We start from the raw sequence: 17,890 nt of genomic DNA on the forward strand, positions 1-17,890 counted from the left end.
AAAGTTTCATGAATATCGGACCATAGGTGGTGCTATAACAGTAAACAAAGTCTCCAAAAACACAATATTACAATTATAACAGAATTAAATTGTACACAAAAAGTTTTATTCATTTATTCACACATACACTAAATCTTCATATCATAAGATAGATCTCCTCATGCTGAACAACTTTGCCAAACAAGGTTAACGGAGGTCGATCGGGACGAAACTCAGTGGGCATGTTCGACTTATGGCCCTAAAGGTCTGTAAGAATTTTGAAAGAAATCGGCCACTAGTTGGCGCTAAAGAGTTTTATGGCTCTGTAATCACGTGGTGTTTCAGTCATCCCCACAATATTCACTTGATTTTCACTTGGTGAAAACGTGTCGGATGACTCTTAACAAGCATGCAAACTTTCATGGAGATGGAACCGTAGGTGGCGCTATAATAGTTGAAAAGGCCTCAAAAATACAATATTTGTATAGAAAATGACCTCAAATTACAGAACATGTACATATATTCATAAAAACACCTGCTCTTCATATCATATGATAGATCTCCTCATTTTGAACAACTTTGCCTCTGGGACCAATGCTGTCAATCAAACTGGTCATTAAATATTCAAGATTATTTAAAAAAAACTACTTTTGCGAACTAGTCCTAGGTTTTTCGCTCAATCTCGATCAAACCACTGCAGTAATATTCACTGGACTCTCTAGATCAATAATTATCAAAAAAAAATTGAATTTTGTCCTTTGGTTAGCTATAATGGGGTCATTTTAAAAGGGGCGTGGTCAAATATTCCTCAAAGCCTATAAAACCTAAACGAAAACTCAAAATTTTACGAAACGTGGTGAAAACATGTGTCAGATCACTCTTAACAAGCATGCAAAGTCTCATGGAGATCGGACCATAAGTGGCGCAATAATAGTTAAAAAGGTTTCAAAAACACAAGATTTCAATGGAAAATGGCTTCAAATTGCTAAAAAATGATCATATATTTACACAAACACTAGATCTTCATATCATATGATAGATCTCCTCATTCTGAAGAACTTTACCTCTGGGACCAATGCTGTCAATCAAACTGTTCATTAAATATTTAAGTTATTTCAAAAACCTACTTTTGTGAACTGGTCCTCGGTTTTTAACTCAAAATCAATCAAATCAGTGCAGTACTATTCTGTAGACTCTCTAGGTCAATAATAAGATTTCATGGATTCAAGATATTATAAAATCACTGTTAAACCATTTAAAATCACATTTACTAATAGCTTACCATATTGTTCATACAGACATATTAATTTTTACAATTATGCCAGATTATGATTACAGTGAAACCTGAAAATGACATATAAACTCCTAAAAAGAGAAGACTTTCAATAAGTATTGTGTCACCTATCATTTATGTCAAATATCTGTATCTGCAACAAAATGTGTGTGCATGTATGTATGTGTGTGTGTCTCTGTATGTTTAAGTATGCTTATTGAGTATTAATAAACTAGTTTAATCATTTCATTTCAGTCTGTCTCTCTCTCTCTGTGTGTGTGTGTGTGTGTGTCTGTGAGCCTATTCTCCATTTTGGATGTGTTTTACTGTCAGCCATACGTCCAGGTTGGTCTAAACCCTAAAACATACCACCTTAAATGCCTTTATGTGCTTGAACTCCGGTCATTGCTGCTTGCAGCTATATTTATTATTACATTTGTGTGTGTGTGCGTATGAAAAAGTTTTCTTGTGCGCCTGTGTTCATTAGTAATTCTGGATTTCATATTGTGGGCCTCAAGAAATTCCCCCGACCATTTGCATTGCCTTTTATTACATCCTGTTGATTTTTTGTGTGTCTTGTCATTTTTACAGTTCAAAGGCTCTTTGTGCTTATGATCATGCTGTCTGGGTTGAAGCGGAGCAGGGAGCTCATGAACAGCGTCTGATTGGTCAGGGCTAAAGATGATGTTTGGGTTGAGACTGTGCTTGTCTTTGTCAACTGAAAAGGGACACTGGCTAAAATAATACTTGAATATTTTGCACATTTGCGTGTGTGTGTTAACTTAAGCATTAACAAAAACACAATGCCAAAGTCCAAGAATGTCAGGCCTTTATCATATCTGTAATGATAAGAGACTTATACTAAATAATAGATGTGTACAAGTAATTCCATTCTGTACATTTATTATATATATAAAAAAATGTTTTTAACAGTGCTTTCAGTATGCAAAAATCACTTTACACAATCCAGCTTCCATATAATCTGAGATCAGAAATTATTAAGGTGCATTATTAGCAATTTAGCGCAACAGGAAGTTCAGTTAGGCTGTACTGCGGTTCCCCAGCACTATATACAATAGTTCAATCATATGACTGAATGTAGAGTCTGTAACCAGAAGACTGTCATTAAACAAAATATTTCCGTCTTCTTTTTTTTCTTCATTGCCTCTTTCTTTATGCTAATTATAATGCTGTTCCTTCAGTCTAGACTGAGTTTTCATGTCACATTATTGAAAAGCAATAAATACATGATGTATGTAAAAGTCATAGCCAATAGTATAAACTAGTGATTATGAAGTAGTTAATGTTCTTCAGTGCTATCCTATGGATATTTTTCACATTTCTTACTTGGACTTGGAATGCAGAAAAAAAAAAAAACAACAGCAGGATAAATAGAACAGCTTGGCGTAGGGAGGTAAAATCTACTGTCACTCCGTATTTGAAACTGCATGAAAGGCCCATCATATGATCATTCACTGAAACATTCATATGATGTGGTTAATTATTGCCAACACAACTAGACCTTTTAAGCATCACAATTGGCATATCGCATTTCTAAACAAATGCTGATTCATTCAACTCATAAAACAAAGGGAAAAATTACGCCCTTGTAACTAAAAAGATATCCACCATAAAAGGAATCTGCACTCCTTTCAACATCTTGCTGTCTTTTGAAAATTCAATGTTAGCATTAATCATTAATTATGAAACTTTTGAACAGCAGTGTAAATATACATAAGATTAAATAATATGCAGTTAAGGGAGGGAAGGTTATATGTACCCTTTCTCAATTTACCCTGCTGTAAATGTCATCGAACTGAACCGTGAAAAGGGTCCATAGGTCAACAACAGCAGGATAAATAGAACAGCTTGGCGTAGGGAGGTAAAATCTACTGTCACTCCGTATTTGAAACTGCATGAAAGGCCCGTCATATGATCATTCACTGAAACATTCATATGATGTGGTTAATTATTGCCAACACAACTAGACCTTTTAAGCATCACAATTGGCATATCGCATTTCTAAACAAATGCTGATTCATTCAACTCATAAAACAAAGGGAAAAATTACGCCCTTGTAACTAAAAAGATATCCACCATAAAAGGAATCTGCACTCCTTTCAACATCTTGCTGTCTTTTGAAAATTCAATGTTAGCATTAATCATTAATTATGAAACTTTTGAACAGCAGTGTAAATATACATAAGATTAAATAATATGCAGTTAAGGGAGGGAAGGTTATATGTACCCTTTCTCAATTTACCCTGCTGTAAATGTCATCGAACTGAACCGTGAAAAGGGTCCATAGGTTCAGACTCCTGATTCTGAAGCAAATACAAAATGTTAATTTTATATAGACCATAGATCTGCCAACTTACCATAAAAATGTAAATGTCACTATCTTAATAATGCATCTGTTTTCCTGTCACTGCAGTAAAAACTGTTTTTGTGTTTAGTTCTTACTGTTGATGCCATTATACGCATATTTGTGTATCTGTGTGATTTTTATGTTCATCTCTGTGGTCCACTGATTTGTGTCAGTCCTATTTGTTTTTTGTCTCTGCCATCCTCTCCTTTAATTGGAGTTCAGTGCTACGAGCAAATGTTGCCATGCGTTGCACACAAAAGGACGAGAGACGCAGCCAGCCCGGGAAAAAAATGGACAGTGCATAGTGCTGAAACCACAAAGGATGGTAAGTAATCAATCCATAACATATTCATACTTATAAATTATTAAAATAAAATAAAAATGTATAGGACATTACAACATGAACCCTGTATGTTTATATAGTACAAACTGTTGAGATATGTATTAAGAAAAGGGTAAACATGGTTATAAATCTGCTATCCCACATTATACAAACTGATTGTGAGTGGTGTTTACCTGCAGTGCATGAGTTAAACATCCGCTTGTGTATGTTGTGTAACCCACAGTGTTCAGAGCATCTCTAGCAAATGAAGCAGCACTTTTCACCAGTGGATTCACAGGGATATTATGAGTCATATTAGTGGAGACTATAAACGGGACCACACACTGGACAAAGGCAGAGAAACAACATCAAGGTTTGGCAAAAAAAAAAAAGTGCAAGATGTTTACTAGTACTGGACTTACTTGAACCGTGATTCCTTTTGACCTGTATTCTGCATGCAGACAGCGAGAGAAATATGTTACAAATATCTAGGTGTAAGAGAAGAGGAAGACACACTTGACTTTAGTTGTTATTTTTGTGTGTTATTCTGTAAGGCTGCATGAAATTTGTTTTGTGTGTAACAAAGATATGTACCTTGGTGGCAGAATACACCGACAGCATTGGCTGGGGCTGAGATGCCGCTTCTGATGATATGTTTATAATGAGGCCTTTCCCCCTGAGAGCAAACACAAGCCCTCAGTTAAAGCATAAACACAGTCTTCATAATAAACAGATATGATCAGAGCCGGCTGTGTGTTTACCTTTCAAGCATGCCTGGCAAAACGAGTCTGCACATCTACAAAACAACAACATTGTCATCAACATCCCTATTGTCGTCTCCACCAAATTCTTATTGTCATTAGAATCACAGATCAATGTGCCACAGTAATATTGATTAACATTACAGTTTAAAATGTGTTTTTATATTTTCAGAAATGATTCTAATATGCTGATTTGGTGCTTGAGAAATATTTCTTATTATCAATGTTGAAAACAGTTGTGCTGCTTAATATTTTTTGTGGAAACCATGATACGCTACCATTCAAAAATGTATTTAGTTTTAAAATGAATAGAAACTAAGCTGTTTTCAACATTGATAATGATATGCACCATTAATAATTGAGCACCAAATAAGTATATTAAAATGATATCTAAAGGATCATGTGACACTGAAGAATGGAGTAATGGCTGCTGAAAATTCAGCTTTACCATCACCAGAGGTAATGAACAAATAGAAAACAATTATTTTAAATCGTAATACAATTTCACAATCAAATAAATGCAGCCTTGGCATAAGAAACATACAAAAAAACATATTTTGAAATTTTGACTGGTAGTGTATGTATGTATTTTTATATGTATGTAGTTTATAAATTACTGGATCATCTATAACATATAATCTGTATCCATATTCATCTACAGGGGCTGGACAACATAATGTGAACATCATTACAGGGGTTAATATTGTGTGTGTAGGCTGCAGTAAAAAACAAACAAACGTTGCAATGATCTTTTATTTATCTTTCCATTGTCTATATTCGCTAGGTTGTATATCAGTATAAGTTGTGCTCAGCAGTGTTTAGTAAGCCATGGGTCAAATCGATGACTTGTTAGACTTACAAAAAAGACAAATCACGGGAACCTGTTCAGCAGGAACGTCTGTTAATGGCCCAGTTGTTTGGTGTCTTTATGATTACGATTGCCATCAGTAAAGCATGGCAAGACTTCATCAGCGTGATTGAATGATAGGAACTGTCGAGTACTAAGAAATATTGTGTCCAAACAATACAGAACTACTACTGCAAAGTGACAGCAAACTTCAGCTTTCACCTTGTACACTCTTTCCACAAAAAAACCCAACCACAGGACACTTCACAAAGCTAACATACATGAAGGAGCTGTAATTGCTAAAACTTTCATCATGAACGCCAATGCTAAAATGCGAGCAATATGATGAGAAAACCATACAATATGATCAGAAAACCTCGGCGAATGGAGCTCCAAGATGACCTTCAACATATGCCCTGGTCTTTTCAATCACCTGACTTTAAAGGGGTCCTATTATGCGTTTTCACGTAGTTAGTCTGTAATGTTGCTGTTTGAGCATAAAAAAGATCTGCAAATTTACAAAGCTCAAAGTCCACTTCAAAAGGAGATATTTTATTGAACAGAAATCACTTTTCAAAAACTACAACGAACGACTCGTTTGGACTACAACGCATATTTTCCGGGATTTGTGATATCACAAATACCGACGAATGGGACGAGACCTGGTTGAGCTGCACTAGAGAAGGCAACGAGTGTTATCACTATGTCGAAAACACGCTAGTTTTCCCAAGGCAGACGAACTTAGAGTGGTTACAATCATCCGGGTTTAAATCGCGCTCGCATTGATTTGATTTTGACACAATATTTACACTGAAGCTTGCAGGCGGCTGTGGTAAGGGGCATGACGTTTCCCGACCAGGCGCCGAGTGGTGCCAATCACAACACACACTGGCCCAGCTAACCAATCACTGCACATTTGGTATTTCAGAAGGCGGGGCTTCATTTGATACAGGAACTATTCGAGCCGTTCATGCCAGACTGGGGAGAGAGGTGTTGTAATAATGTAAAATATATGAAAAATAATGTGTTTTTCGAACAACCTAGCATGAGAGCCTGTTCTAGTACATCCCCAAAACAAAATCAAGACTTTGTAAAAAAGCATAATAGGACCCCTTTAATATTATCAAATCCCTGTGGCCAATTTTGGAGAGAAGATTAAGAAGCCGATTCCCTCCTCCAACATTTCTGAAGCAATTGGCAGATGTTTATTTTTTAGACAACATTCAATTGGAGGCCATTCAAAGGTTATATGAATCTATTCAAAGAAGGTAGTAAGCTGTATTAAAGGCAAATTGTGGTGACACACTTTAACCCTTTCGCACGTGAGTTTAAAATATTCTAGCTGAGCCCCCAGCGTGAGTTTTTTGAAATATTGCTTATTTCCCAGGCATTCACATTATTTTTTCCAACCCCTTTATTGTTTTTTTTAACATATGCACACTAAGGACAAAAAATGGCACACATTTTGTAAAAGAGCCTATATATGGTATAAAAGGCCATGTGTAAACCGGTTCACATACAGATAGTCTTACCTGAGTGACGGATAGTGTGTTACAGTTTATCACCTGTGTGATTCTCTGGAGACAGAAAAAAGTACTTAATGTAATAGACACTTTCATACAATGGATTCAGATTACAATAGAGTAGAAAGTCAAGCTGTGTGGTGTAGAAAAGCTGAGTCAGACCTGGTCTGGATCAGGAACATCCAGAAAATTTGCCAGAACCCCTATATAGTTCATACCTACATTGTTCACTACAGAGAAAACAGAATAAATTAACAATAGATATAAATAAATGCAGACTGAATTATCCTGTACAGTGTATTGAGTGTGTTTTATTATACTAACTGTTGATAGCATAGACCTTCTGATCTACTACAAGTAGAAAATAAGCAGGGGAAAACAGCAGCTGTGATTTGACTTGAAATAATGAGATAGAGGGAGGGCAAATACTCTTACTCCTAATCACCAGTAATGATGATGATGATGCAAGAGGGGGGAATTACCAGATATACAGAAAATGAGTAGCTGGCATTTAATAAAAATGTTCAATTTCAATTGTGCAGCACTTTTCACAATACACACTTCAAAGCAGCTTTGAAGTCCACTTGTAGTGCCTTGTAGTCCACTTACATTACTGAAGTGTAGTCATTTGTATACTGTAGAAGCAGGTACAGTAGCAATAAAAAAAAGGATTTAAAAAATGGTCATGTAAAACTAAATTATGATGGTTTTTGGTTCCAGAAATGAAAAACATTTATTCTATGGCCCCATAAGGCTTACCAAAATTAATTTCATTCTTTTGCACCATCTTCACTGTTTTACACATCATTGTTGATCTTTATCTTACCCAGAATTCCGATCTCTAGGCCCTCTAGCTGTTGTGTGATAGCAGAGTAGATGGAATGGCCCTCTGTGAAGTCTGTCTGAATCAGATGTGTCTGGCGCTTGTACCGAGATTCTGAAACAAACACATTCAGATTTATACTTTTTGCTCTGCCTAAACGTATGAAAATAAAGCTGTTTTCCCACATTAAACTAGTCTGGCTAGAAGAACACAGACTAGAGATAGATCACAAATGAGCTGAATATTAGGCCATTCTTTGTGCACCATATTTGCAAATATGGTTCATGACATTTATTCAATTTTCCTTTCTCTTTGAAGTGTTACAAGCTCTTGGTGCATAAAGAAGATCTGTAAAGATGCAAAGACTAAAGTCTCAAATCCAAAGAGATATTCTTTATAAAAGTTAAGAGTCAGCCACGCCTACCTAAAACGGCTCGTTCTAACACGCCCCCACATATCTACGTCACTATGTGGAAATATTAGCATAATGCCACCCAAATGTGTGATTCTGTGCGAAAACAAAAGCACTTTATTTGGCCTTCCGGAAGTAGAGGCAATTAGGAGTCATTGGTTAAGATTTATTTACAACAGAACAGCACAACCCAGATGTTCGAATTTGTGCAACGGATTTTATGGACGACCGTTTTTTGAACCTAAAAGAGTACAAGGCTGGCTGTGCACAAAGGCTATTTCTAAAAAAACAAAAACAAAAAGGTCAATTCAGACTTTGCTATGACAATCTGGCGCTTCTGAATCAGCGACTGTAAGGCGGGGCATAGAGGACCTACAATAATGTACAGTATTTGAAAGATAATGTGTTTTTTGAACATTAAAGCATGTCAACATATTCTGTTACACAAAATAATGATCTTTAAAATAGCATCATATGACCCCTTTAAGAAAATGTGGTTGAGGTCTTGCGTACAAACAGATTTGTCACTGTTCTGATCACTTTGAGAAGCTACATTTTTCATCTTGACTTCTACATTGTAACTCACCTATTTCCTTGGCGACACTGCGCAGCTTGTCGTCCGAGCGACTGATCAGAACAATGTCTAATCCTCGTTTGGCAAGCTAAGACACAAATACATCCTCAAAGATTAATGTGTATGTATATAGAGGAAATAGGAAGAATAGTAATTATTGCCATGCATTTCAACAGATTTTTATCCAGGGAATGAAAGTCACTGAGTCCAATATTGTTTTGGACCCCATTAACTTTCATTGTGTAGACAATAACAGTTCCAATAACAGTGTTAATAACTTGTGGAAGTCAATCACAGGAGTCCCTCTTATTCTCTGTTAGATATGCAGGAGCGCAAACACATTGTAAACAGACATACTTACTCCTTCACTGAGGACAAGAACACACTGTGGCGGCCAAGAGAGGCCCGGATTTTAATCTGATAACATACCACATCCATGCAGATTTTGGAAAATGGAAATTACTAGTGCATCTGGATCCTTCAGACTAGTTGATTATGGCAATTTGCCTATATTGTCAAATGCTGCATTTTAATGACAACTATAGCGCATACTTGACATTTCTTGACTTAAAGCGAAGGCTAAAGCAATTTTAGGACACCAAAATCAGTAAAATATTGCATGTTGTAGCTTAGAGGAAATATGCAACTTACTCGGATAAAAAAACTACAAAGATCTGCAGTGAAATTTTTTTTGTATCAAAACGGATGCTATTAAACTCCCACATAATTAATGTTTTCAAAAAAGAGAGTTATTTACTGACCTCTTCAGCATATGCACGACCAATCCCTGATGTTGCTCCAGTTACAACTGTGAGAGACAGGAAGGTTTAGTGAAATATCTCATCCTTCCTGTTCTATTGTCAGTTATCATTTGATCACTCAGCTTCAACCACTATAATTGTTTGTGTCTGATTTTTAAGACTGTTTTGATTATGTCTGGAATCTGCACATTTTAAGTAAATAAGAAAAAGGCAGCAATGACGAGTTTCTGGCTATGCAGAATTGCAGATGCCCTGAGCAGAATGAGTACTGTACAACCAATGCAAAAGAACACCCCTGCAGAAAAAACAGCAAAGCAGGTCACAAGCACATGTTGTGTTTTGGACACTAGATGATGGTGTGACGCCCCCCATGCTATGTAACCACAAACATCTGTCTTGCTCCAGCAAGACCCTGCTGCATCACTTGCCGGCCTGCTGGACTCCCTGTGGTCCACCAGCTAATTAGCAGGATTCTGCTGGTTAAAGCATGGTCCACCAGGTGGGCCAGCAGAAAACCAATGCTGAGCGGTACAAACTGGCGCAAATGGTAATAGTTTTGTCAGCAAGATATTATAGTTTTGCATTTTTAAATTAGTTTTATTTTAATATCGTTTTCAAATGTGCTATAAAATTCAGTCGAGTTTTTATTAGTTTCATTCATATTTGTGTTAGTTTTAGTTTAGTTTTTATTTTGTGAACGCATTTTTATTTCGTTTATAGTTTCAGTTTTAGTTTCACTTTTAATTAAAGTTTAGCAGAATTAACAGATCACTTCCAGAGCGCAGGCCAAAGAAAGACGTAGGCATAATTTAACCTTAGTGAGGCAAACATATAGCGACACAAAATTAACGCATGCTGAGATTGATTAGATAGTAAAAGTAGCCTATACATATACGCCAAAGAAAGCAGGCAAGCCTTTTTTACTAAATCAATCTAAACAAGTCGCGCTTAATGTCATAACCAATGATGTGTGTTGAGATATTTAGTATGAAAATAAATGTAGCCTGATTTGGTTATATTTCTTTTCTTATTTAACCATAATCATGATATTGTAACTGTGGTGTCTTGCTCACTTTTCCGTTAACAGCCGTGCATCAATCAAAACTGGGACTAATGAAATTCAATAATAACGGCAATCGCATTCGCCAAAGAAAGCAGGCAAGCCTTTTTTACTAAATTAATCTAAACAAGTCGCGCTTAATGTCATAACCAATGATGTGTGTTGAGATATTTAGTATGAAAATAAATGTAGCCTGATTTGGTTATATTTCTTTTCTTATTTAACCATAATCATGATATTGTAACTGTGGTGTCTTGCTCACTTTTCCGTTAACAGCCGTGCATCAATCAAAACTGGGACTAATGAAATTCAATAATAACGGCAATCGCATTTAACAGTAAAGGCTTATATTTGAATGTTCTTTCCATTTATAAAGAATTATAAGCGTGTTTATGATGTGATTTAGCCAATGCACATTTGTTCAAAAGCCTGGCAGCGTGATCAGATGCAAGGCAAAAGTTTTGTATTGTTTTCAGAAAGGAGCGTTCTCATCTTTTTTTCCCTGTTAATTATCATGTTGCACTGCATGTATTTTTCTTCAAAGCACCAACTTAGAATGCCTAATGTTGGTTTGATTGCTTGTGTTACATGATAAAATAAATAATCTTGTAATAGATTTAATGCGAGTGCGGTTCGGGTCGTGACTCGCGGTCTTCATGTCAAACGGTTCTGGTCTGGTACAGAATTAAATTAGTGCTGCTGTCAGATAATGGGACGGGTGTTCTGTTAAATACTGCTGGTGCACGTTTACCAAACAGGACCCGTGCAGCCAGGCTTTAAACTGCTTTGCGTCTCTCCGTCAGATAACCCCCTGTGCGTGATGCGCCATTACAGGTAGGCTATTTCCCTAAACCTCCACACAGCTCTTATATTTGTCCGCCAAGGTGTGAGAACGTAATGATTACGAAAACGATTATTTATTTTTGATAATTATTATTTTATTTCAGTTAGTTTTTCAATAACTGTTAGTTTCGTTTCGTTTTAGTTTTTCTAATATTTTGACGTTTTTATTTTATTTCAGTTTACGAAATTGTTTTTTCATCGATCGTTTTAGTTTTCGTTTTCGTTTACGAAAATAACCTTGGATATCAATCACTATCATCTAAGTCTAGATAAAAGAGACAAGTGACAAAACCTGCTACATTGACTTTATTCAAATAGAAATTCATGTTATGTTTCCTGGAAAGCTGTGTGTAGAGCAGTAGGCTACATCAGATCATTTTACATTTGCATGAGAAAAAAATACTATTTTAGACAGCTCATATAAAACAATATTTTACTACAATTGTTTATGATATAAGAACACCGAAGTGGCAGTTCTGATGTTCAAAGAAATATACAATTTAGTTCCGAAAAACTTATGAAATCATCTTGATCATAATTTTATGGCAAGCTGTTTTAACATGTATTTTTTTTTTAAAGTTGTGTTTTTAAGATACTAATAATTATTTTAAAATTACTAGTACAATGTTATAATGACTAGTATCTTTTTCACTCTTATAATTAACTATTCATTAGATATTAATACTTATTACAGTAGTGACTAGCATCTGTTCAACTGGTCACTAGTAGTTATTCTTAAAAAATAGTAAGACATCAAAATGTTATTAGTAACAATTAGAAAAGATTTGCATAAATGGATAGTTGTGTCTAATAAATTGAGAAATAAGTACTAGTGCCTGATGATTAGTTGCTAGTAAAACTATAGTGACTAGCCTACCAGCGGCAACTGGAATGGACACTAGTTGGAAGTAAATAGTTAACATATTGTAGATATAGGCCTAACTCACTTTTTAATTTATTACCAGTAACATTGGTATATTAACTTGTCACTGTTATCACAAATAATTTAATTAAAGGCATTAATAGCATGATCTAATAAATTGAGAAATAAGTACTAGTGCCTGATGATTAGTTGCTAGTAAAACTATAGTGACTAGCCTACCAGCGGCAACTGGAATGGACACTAGTTGGAAGTAAATAGTTAACATATTGTAGATATAGGCCTAACTCACTTTTTTAATTTATTACCAGTAACATTGGTATATTAACTTGTCACTGTTATCACAAATAATTTAATTAAAGGCATTAATAGCATGATAATACATTTAGATGGTTAGTTAAAGGGAATATATGCTACAACAGTTTGCCATACCATTCATAAGAAGCAGCAAATGATTAACTGGCACTAGTATTATTAAACGTGATCGGTTTATTTCTGCTCCTAATGCATCTGCACTAAACAGCAGATAATTTTATAATTACATAATAATCAGAAAGGAGCCCACTCTTTGAAGAAAACCTTACCAGCCCATTGGCCATATGTCCTCAGGTCCGTTTGCCAGATCTCAGAGAGCACGTACACTTTGAATCCATGCCAACACTGCCAAGACCACCTCAGCATGTAATACACAACCGTAATGGAACCGATGCTACACAACACCAATGAATACCAGCTCCACTCTGCAGTGTCTCCCATCTTACTTCTTTGCAACTACGCGTTTCTGTCACACTTATAATACAATGAGCTTCTTCTGGCATGCTCCAGAGCTGGGGAAAACCCCCACATACATTCACAGGCGTAATTATATGCATGCTCCTCCCATCGCCGAGGCCTGTCTGTCATTGGTCAGCAGTATAGAATAGACCGTCAGATCAGCCAAAGTGTAACTCCTCTTCGAAACAAACATTGTTCGTATTAACAGTGTTATATACTCTCCACACCTCTATGATTATGTCGATCCTACGTGTGATATTTGGGATATGTCTGTCATGTGGTCCGACCTGCCATTCACGTCAAAGTTTATCACTTACTAATGACATCCTGTTTGAACAATATATTACTGTACGGAACAGATACAAAGCCATGTAGCATCACAGACTGTAGCCTTACTCATAGATATTAAATCACAAACAAACGCTGTCATTTCCTGATCATTAGTAAACATTAACAAGTGTATACAGGAACAGCCCAGAGTTATGTAAGCTGTGCAGCACAGGAGTAGATGACAGTTTAATATTTAGAACATGCCGGTACAGCTTGTTCAAATCGTTCGTTTCTGTTTCTGTTTACAAACACAAGATGTCGATATCGACATTCTCAGCCTGGTCTTGTGCGCATGTTAGTTCTGAGATATTTTAAACAGTTACAATGAATAACAGTAGGCCTAGCTGTGTAGTTAAATACAGAAATCAATTCTTTAAAACACCCAAAAGAAAATAAAAACTTGATTGTCGCAAATTGTTTTTGAATACAAAGATAAAATGTGGGAGACTAGAAATAATCATTATCTTGGGAAAAGTGCAACGAAATATTAAAGTATAATGCAAGCATAAATACAATATGCAATGCATTTTTTTGTTTTGTAAAATAAATCACTGCTGTATATTTTTATCTTATTAAAAGTTATAATATTAAATATTTTTTAAGATGGGAGTATTAAAGTATTTGACTTTCATTTAAAAACATTGACCAAGTAAAAAGCTATAACTAACCTTTTTAAATGCAGCTCATGTCACATAAATAAGACCTCTGAATACCATTCAGCCCTATATATGACAGCTCTAAGCTGAACAGACAATAAACCTTGCACTAACTGTTGGTATCAGTTAAAGTGATCCCACCCTGTCATATAATCAGTGAGAAAGAAAGGTCATAAAGGGTTGTGCTTAAGATTAGTGAGTAAAGACAAAGTGAAAGTTACATACAACTGTGGTATTCCCCTTCATTCGAGTTGTGCTTACAGACAGGAACACAGCTTCCTGGTACAGACAGGAACACGGCTTCCTGGCACAGACAAGTGTTGAGTTTGGTGTGTTTATGATCTGCCGGTGAAGAAGGTATTTCTTTGCTATAATTATTATTATTATTATTATATTGGCCTTTTACTGACTGATTTGAAAACTGTACTCATGTTGTTCACCAGTGGCTTACTATTACATTACTTTAAGTGACCAGTAATTCATATTGTTCACAGGTTTCTCCGTCGATCTGTGGATGTGGAACAGCAGACTTTAAAACATGACCAGTCCAAAGGTAGAACTGTTATTTTCATTTTATTTTCATGAATTTGTAAAAACTACCCACATTATGACAGCGTACTATAGGAAAGAAAAGAGATCTATTAATTTAGAAGATTTTAGCATCTATTTAACATCTGTTTTTCCAAAAGAGGATACCGCAATATACTGCAACCTATTGTTAGTCAAGTTATGCTCTGATACAGTTCATTTTATACAACAGTTCAATAAGAAAATAACTTTTATATAATAACATTTATAATAACATTTATATAATAACATTTTAGACAGAACAATTGCAGAATATTGTGTTTTTTTTATAGTTCCAAACAATTATGACCAAATTAATCACTGAATCTCCTTCCAACACACAGTAGCACCATTAATAAGGATAGACTGAGTGAATGATTCAATGACTAACTTATAGTGACAAAAGTATTTTGTTGCCACCTACTGGCAATGATTTAACTTGTCTGTCTGACTTGCAGTGTCCTGGCTGTAAGCGATCTGATATCAGAAAGTTGGATGGACAGCGAGCAGTCTGCAGAACTTGTTCTAAAGCAAAGAGGTGCGTGTTTCAGTTCTGCTGGGCGTGTCAGAGGGAGTGGCCATGCAATGCGTCGACCACCAACTCCTGCATGCTGCCGAACTGTGCACTCCGTGCTGCCCTCCTCAGCGTCAAACAGATCAGTGACCCGCAAAGCTCAGTGAATGGATGCCCGTACTTCAGGGCCTGTCTGGGATGCCAGGCCCTATTAACACACAATGGTGAGGGCTGCCCTAACATTATTTGTCCCCACTGCGACGAGGAGTTCTGCTTTCGCTGCCTGCGTCCACAATGCTACGGCGATGAATATGATGATGATGATGATGATGATGATGATGATGATGATGAGGATCCTGACACAGAGCCCTGTGTGATAGTGGATAATGCTGAGATCATTAAACATGAGGGACTCTAGTGAATGAGTATAAACTATTAAAAATAACATGTATTGTCACAAGAGAATAAATATTTTTAAAAAAAACTGTTTGTTTTTGTCTTTTCTTTTAAGCCAGAGATAAAGAAATGAATATTTGGAACAAACTGTAAACGTGATGTTTTAATGCTTCATTCTCATTGTAAAAGCTACAAGTCAAGTCAAGTCACCTTTATTTATATAGCGCTTTATACAATACAGAGTGTGTCAAAGCAGCTTTACAGTGTTAAACAGGAAAAACGTGTGCTGCTAATGCGAGGACAATAGAAAACAGTCAGTTTATCAATTAAAGTCAGTTCAGTGTATTTCCAGTGTATTTAGTTTTTTTCGAGAATTGAAAAGTACCAGAGAACGTGATCTGTGATCAAGTGGTCAGAACCAGAATATAAGAGATGGTCCTCACTGCAGAACACAAGATCCAGGGGGCATGGTTGGATCCAACTCCTCCCACCTTACATATACCTAAACCTACCCGTCTCCACCCCCTGATCCCTAAACCCACCCATCTCCACCCCCTAATCCCTAAACCCACCCATCTCCACCCCCTGGATCTTGTGTTCTGCAGTGAGGGGCTACTGGAATATAAAGGGAAAAGGGAGGCCGAGCAAGCTGGCAAGCGTTTATTTTCCACTTTCATTCACTGACCAGCAGATGGCGCTATATAAACCTAAATCACCAATCATCTTGTAATCGCTGGCTAAATTAATCGCTAACAATTACTAGTGGTTTGCAAGGAAAAAACAGCTAACGAACGTTACATTCAGTATACCTTTTTCAGGTGAAAATTAATATTTTGGAAGACTGCCACTAGGGGTAGGCCTACCTTTGGTATCTTTTATTCTGTTGTTTTTCCGCCTATAAACAGAAAGTGAAAGACGCAGGACTTTTGGTATTCCCCTTCAATCTGTTCTCACGGGAAACGAATACTAACATTTTGTGTCTCTTTGCACAGAGAAGTGGATAGAATAGTGTGCTGGTGTCCAGTAAGTAGGCTACTATTTTACATTTTGTCCATTTTACTATCTTCATACATTCTGTAGTAATTGTCCCTTTAACTGCAGACAGAGTTAAGACTATTTGAATTCACACTTGTAGGAAGGAATGTTGTTTTCTTGTTGGCAGAGACATATTGATTCTAAAAATGCATATTATTATGTTCTTTAATTATGTATTAATGTTCTTGGTAAATTGTCATACTAATTCTGATTGGTTGATTAGGATATTGATCAAGGAACATGTTGTACTTGGTGAAATCACGCTCACCAGTGCGTAACTGGGAGGCACAGTGTCCTCAGTTTCCCTGTCAGCACAGTTCTTTGTCTTCCTTCCTTACTTTGTTTTCCTTACTAATCGGCTGACCCTCGTCGTCTGACCCTCGTCTACTCTCTCTCTCTCTCTCTCTCTCTCTCTCTCTCTCTCTCTCTCTCAGGTTTGTCCATCTGTGGAAGTTGTCCAGGAGGATTGAGCTATGGACGTTCCAAAGGTAGATTGATCGCGCGAGATTTTTGTGATCCATCAAGAGGTCAGACATTTCGCGCAAGCTATTTTCAGGCACTTGTTCTAACAGAATACTATAGGAGGGAATTAAGCTCTTAGACTTTATTTAGCACACCATGTCAAGGTGTCTGATTAACTGTGACGAAGTTTTCCACTGATAAGTGTCTAGAAGAGCCTTCCTGGGTTAAAACTTTTAGGATCATTGAGCTATTGCTCAGTCGTTTTGGTTAGCCTATATTTGAGATGTGAAATGTACCCCTATGGCTACTAGTATAAGATTATCCCTATTAAATTTGTTATGAAGCTATGACGCTGTTGTTGAATGAATAATTATGTAACTGTGTAAAGCTTAATGTGTGATGCTTACTGTACTTCAGTGCTGTACTTTTGAAACAAAATGTGTACTTTTACTCATTTATAACTGATTACATTGGGAAAATATCACACAGTTTTTTTATTTCCCAGAATATAATTTACGCCTTCAATTACATATTTTACTGGTCATTATGTGTATATTTAATGCTAAATGAAAAATGTTAAGACCTACCCTCTATAAAGGAATAACTCACTGTTAAACATGTTATTGTAAACATTATATATTTTATACTAGTAGGCCTATTGTTATTATACTAATAAATATTCCAGGTAAAGGTGCAGTAACTTTTACTTGGGGGGGGGGGGGGGGGGGGG

At 36.2% G+C, this 17,890-nt stretch overlaps 1 protein-coding gene across 1 annotated transcript; it reads right to left on the reverse strand.

Moving 5' to 3' along the window:
• Nucleotides 1–3,129: 3,129 nt before the first annotated feature.
• LOC107596111 (very-long-chain 3-oxoacyl-CoA reductase-like) lies at nucleotides 3,130–13,206 on the reverse strand. Its single transcript, XM_016286735.1, has 11 exons — nucleotides 13,011–13,206; nucleotides 9,644–9,690; nucleotides 8,895–8,970; nucleotides 7,900–8,010; nucleotides 7,236–7,303; nucleotides 7,083–7,127; nucleotides 4,704–4,738; nucleotides 4,537–4,618; nucleotides 4,365–4,430; nucleotides 4,137–4,286; nucleotides 3,130–3,927 (listed from the first exon to the last, which is right to left on the reverse strand). The coding sequence occupies exons 1-11, from the start codon at nucleotides 13,180–13,182 to the stop codon at nucleotides 3,796–3,798; spliced, it is 984 nt and encodes a 327-aa protein (XP_016142221.1). The 5' UTR covers nucleotides 13,183–13,206; the 3' UTR covers nucleotides 3,130–3,795.
• Between the last annotated feature and the right edge of the window lie 4,684 nt (nucleotides 13,207–17,890).

This window comes from Sinocyclocheilus grahami, unplaced genomic scaffold (assembly GCF_001515645.1).
Source record: "Sinocyclocheilus grahami isolate Dianchi unplaced genomic scaffold, SAMN03320097.WGS_v1.1 scaffold215.1, whole genome shotgun sequence".
In the NCBI taxonomy this organism is placed as follows: Eukaryota; Metazoa; Chordata; class Actinopteri; order Cypriniformes; family Cyprinidae; genus Sinocyclocheilus; species Sinocyclocheilus grahami.

Coding starts and splice junctions, on each gene's coding strand:
- LOC107596111 (XM_016286735.1), bottom strand. CDS start 13,182: ATGGGAGACACTGCAGAGTGGAGCTGGTATTCATTGGTGTTGTGTAGC. Junction 8,011..8,894: donor CAGTGTCGCCAAGGAAATAG/GTGAGTTACAAT, acceptor TGTTTGTTTCAG/AATCTCGGTACAAGCGCCAG. Junction 3,928..4,136: donor GTTTAACTCATGCACTGCAG/GTAAACACCACT, acceptor TTGTGGTTTCAG/CACTATGCACTGTCCATTTT.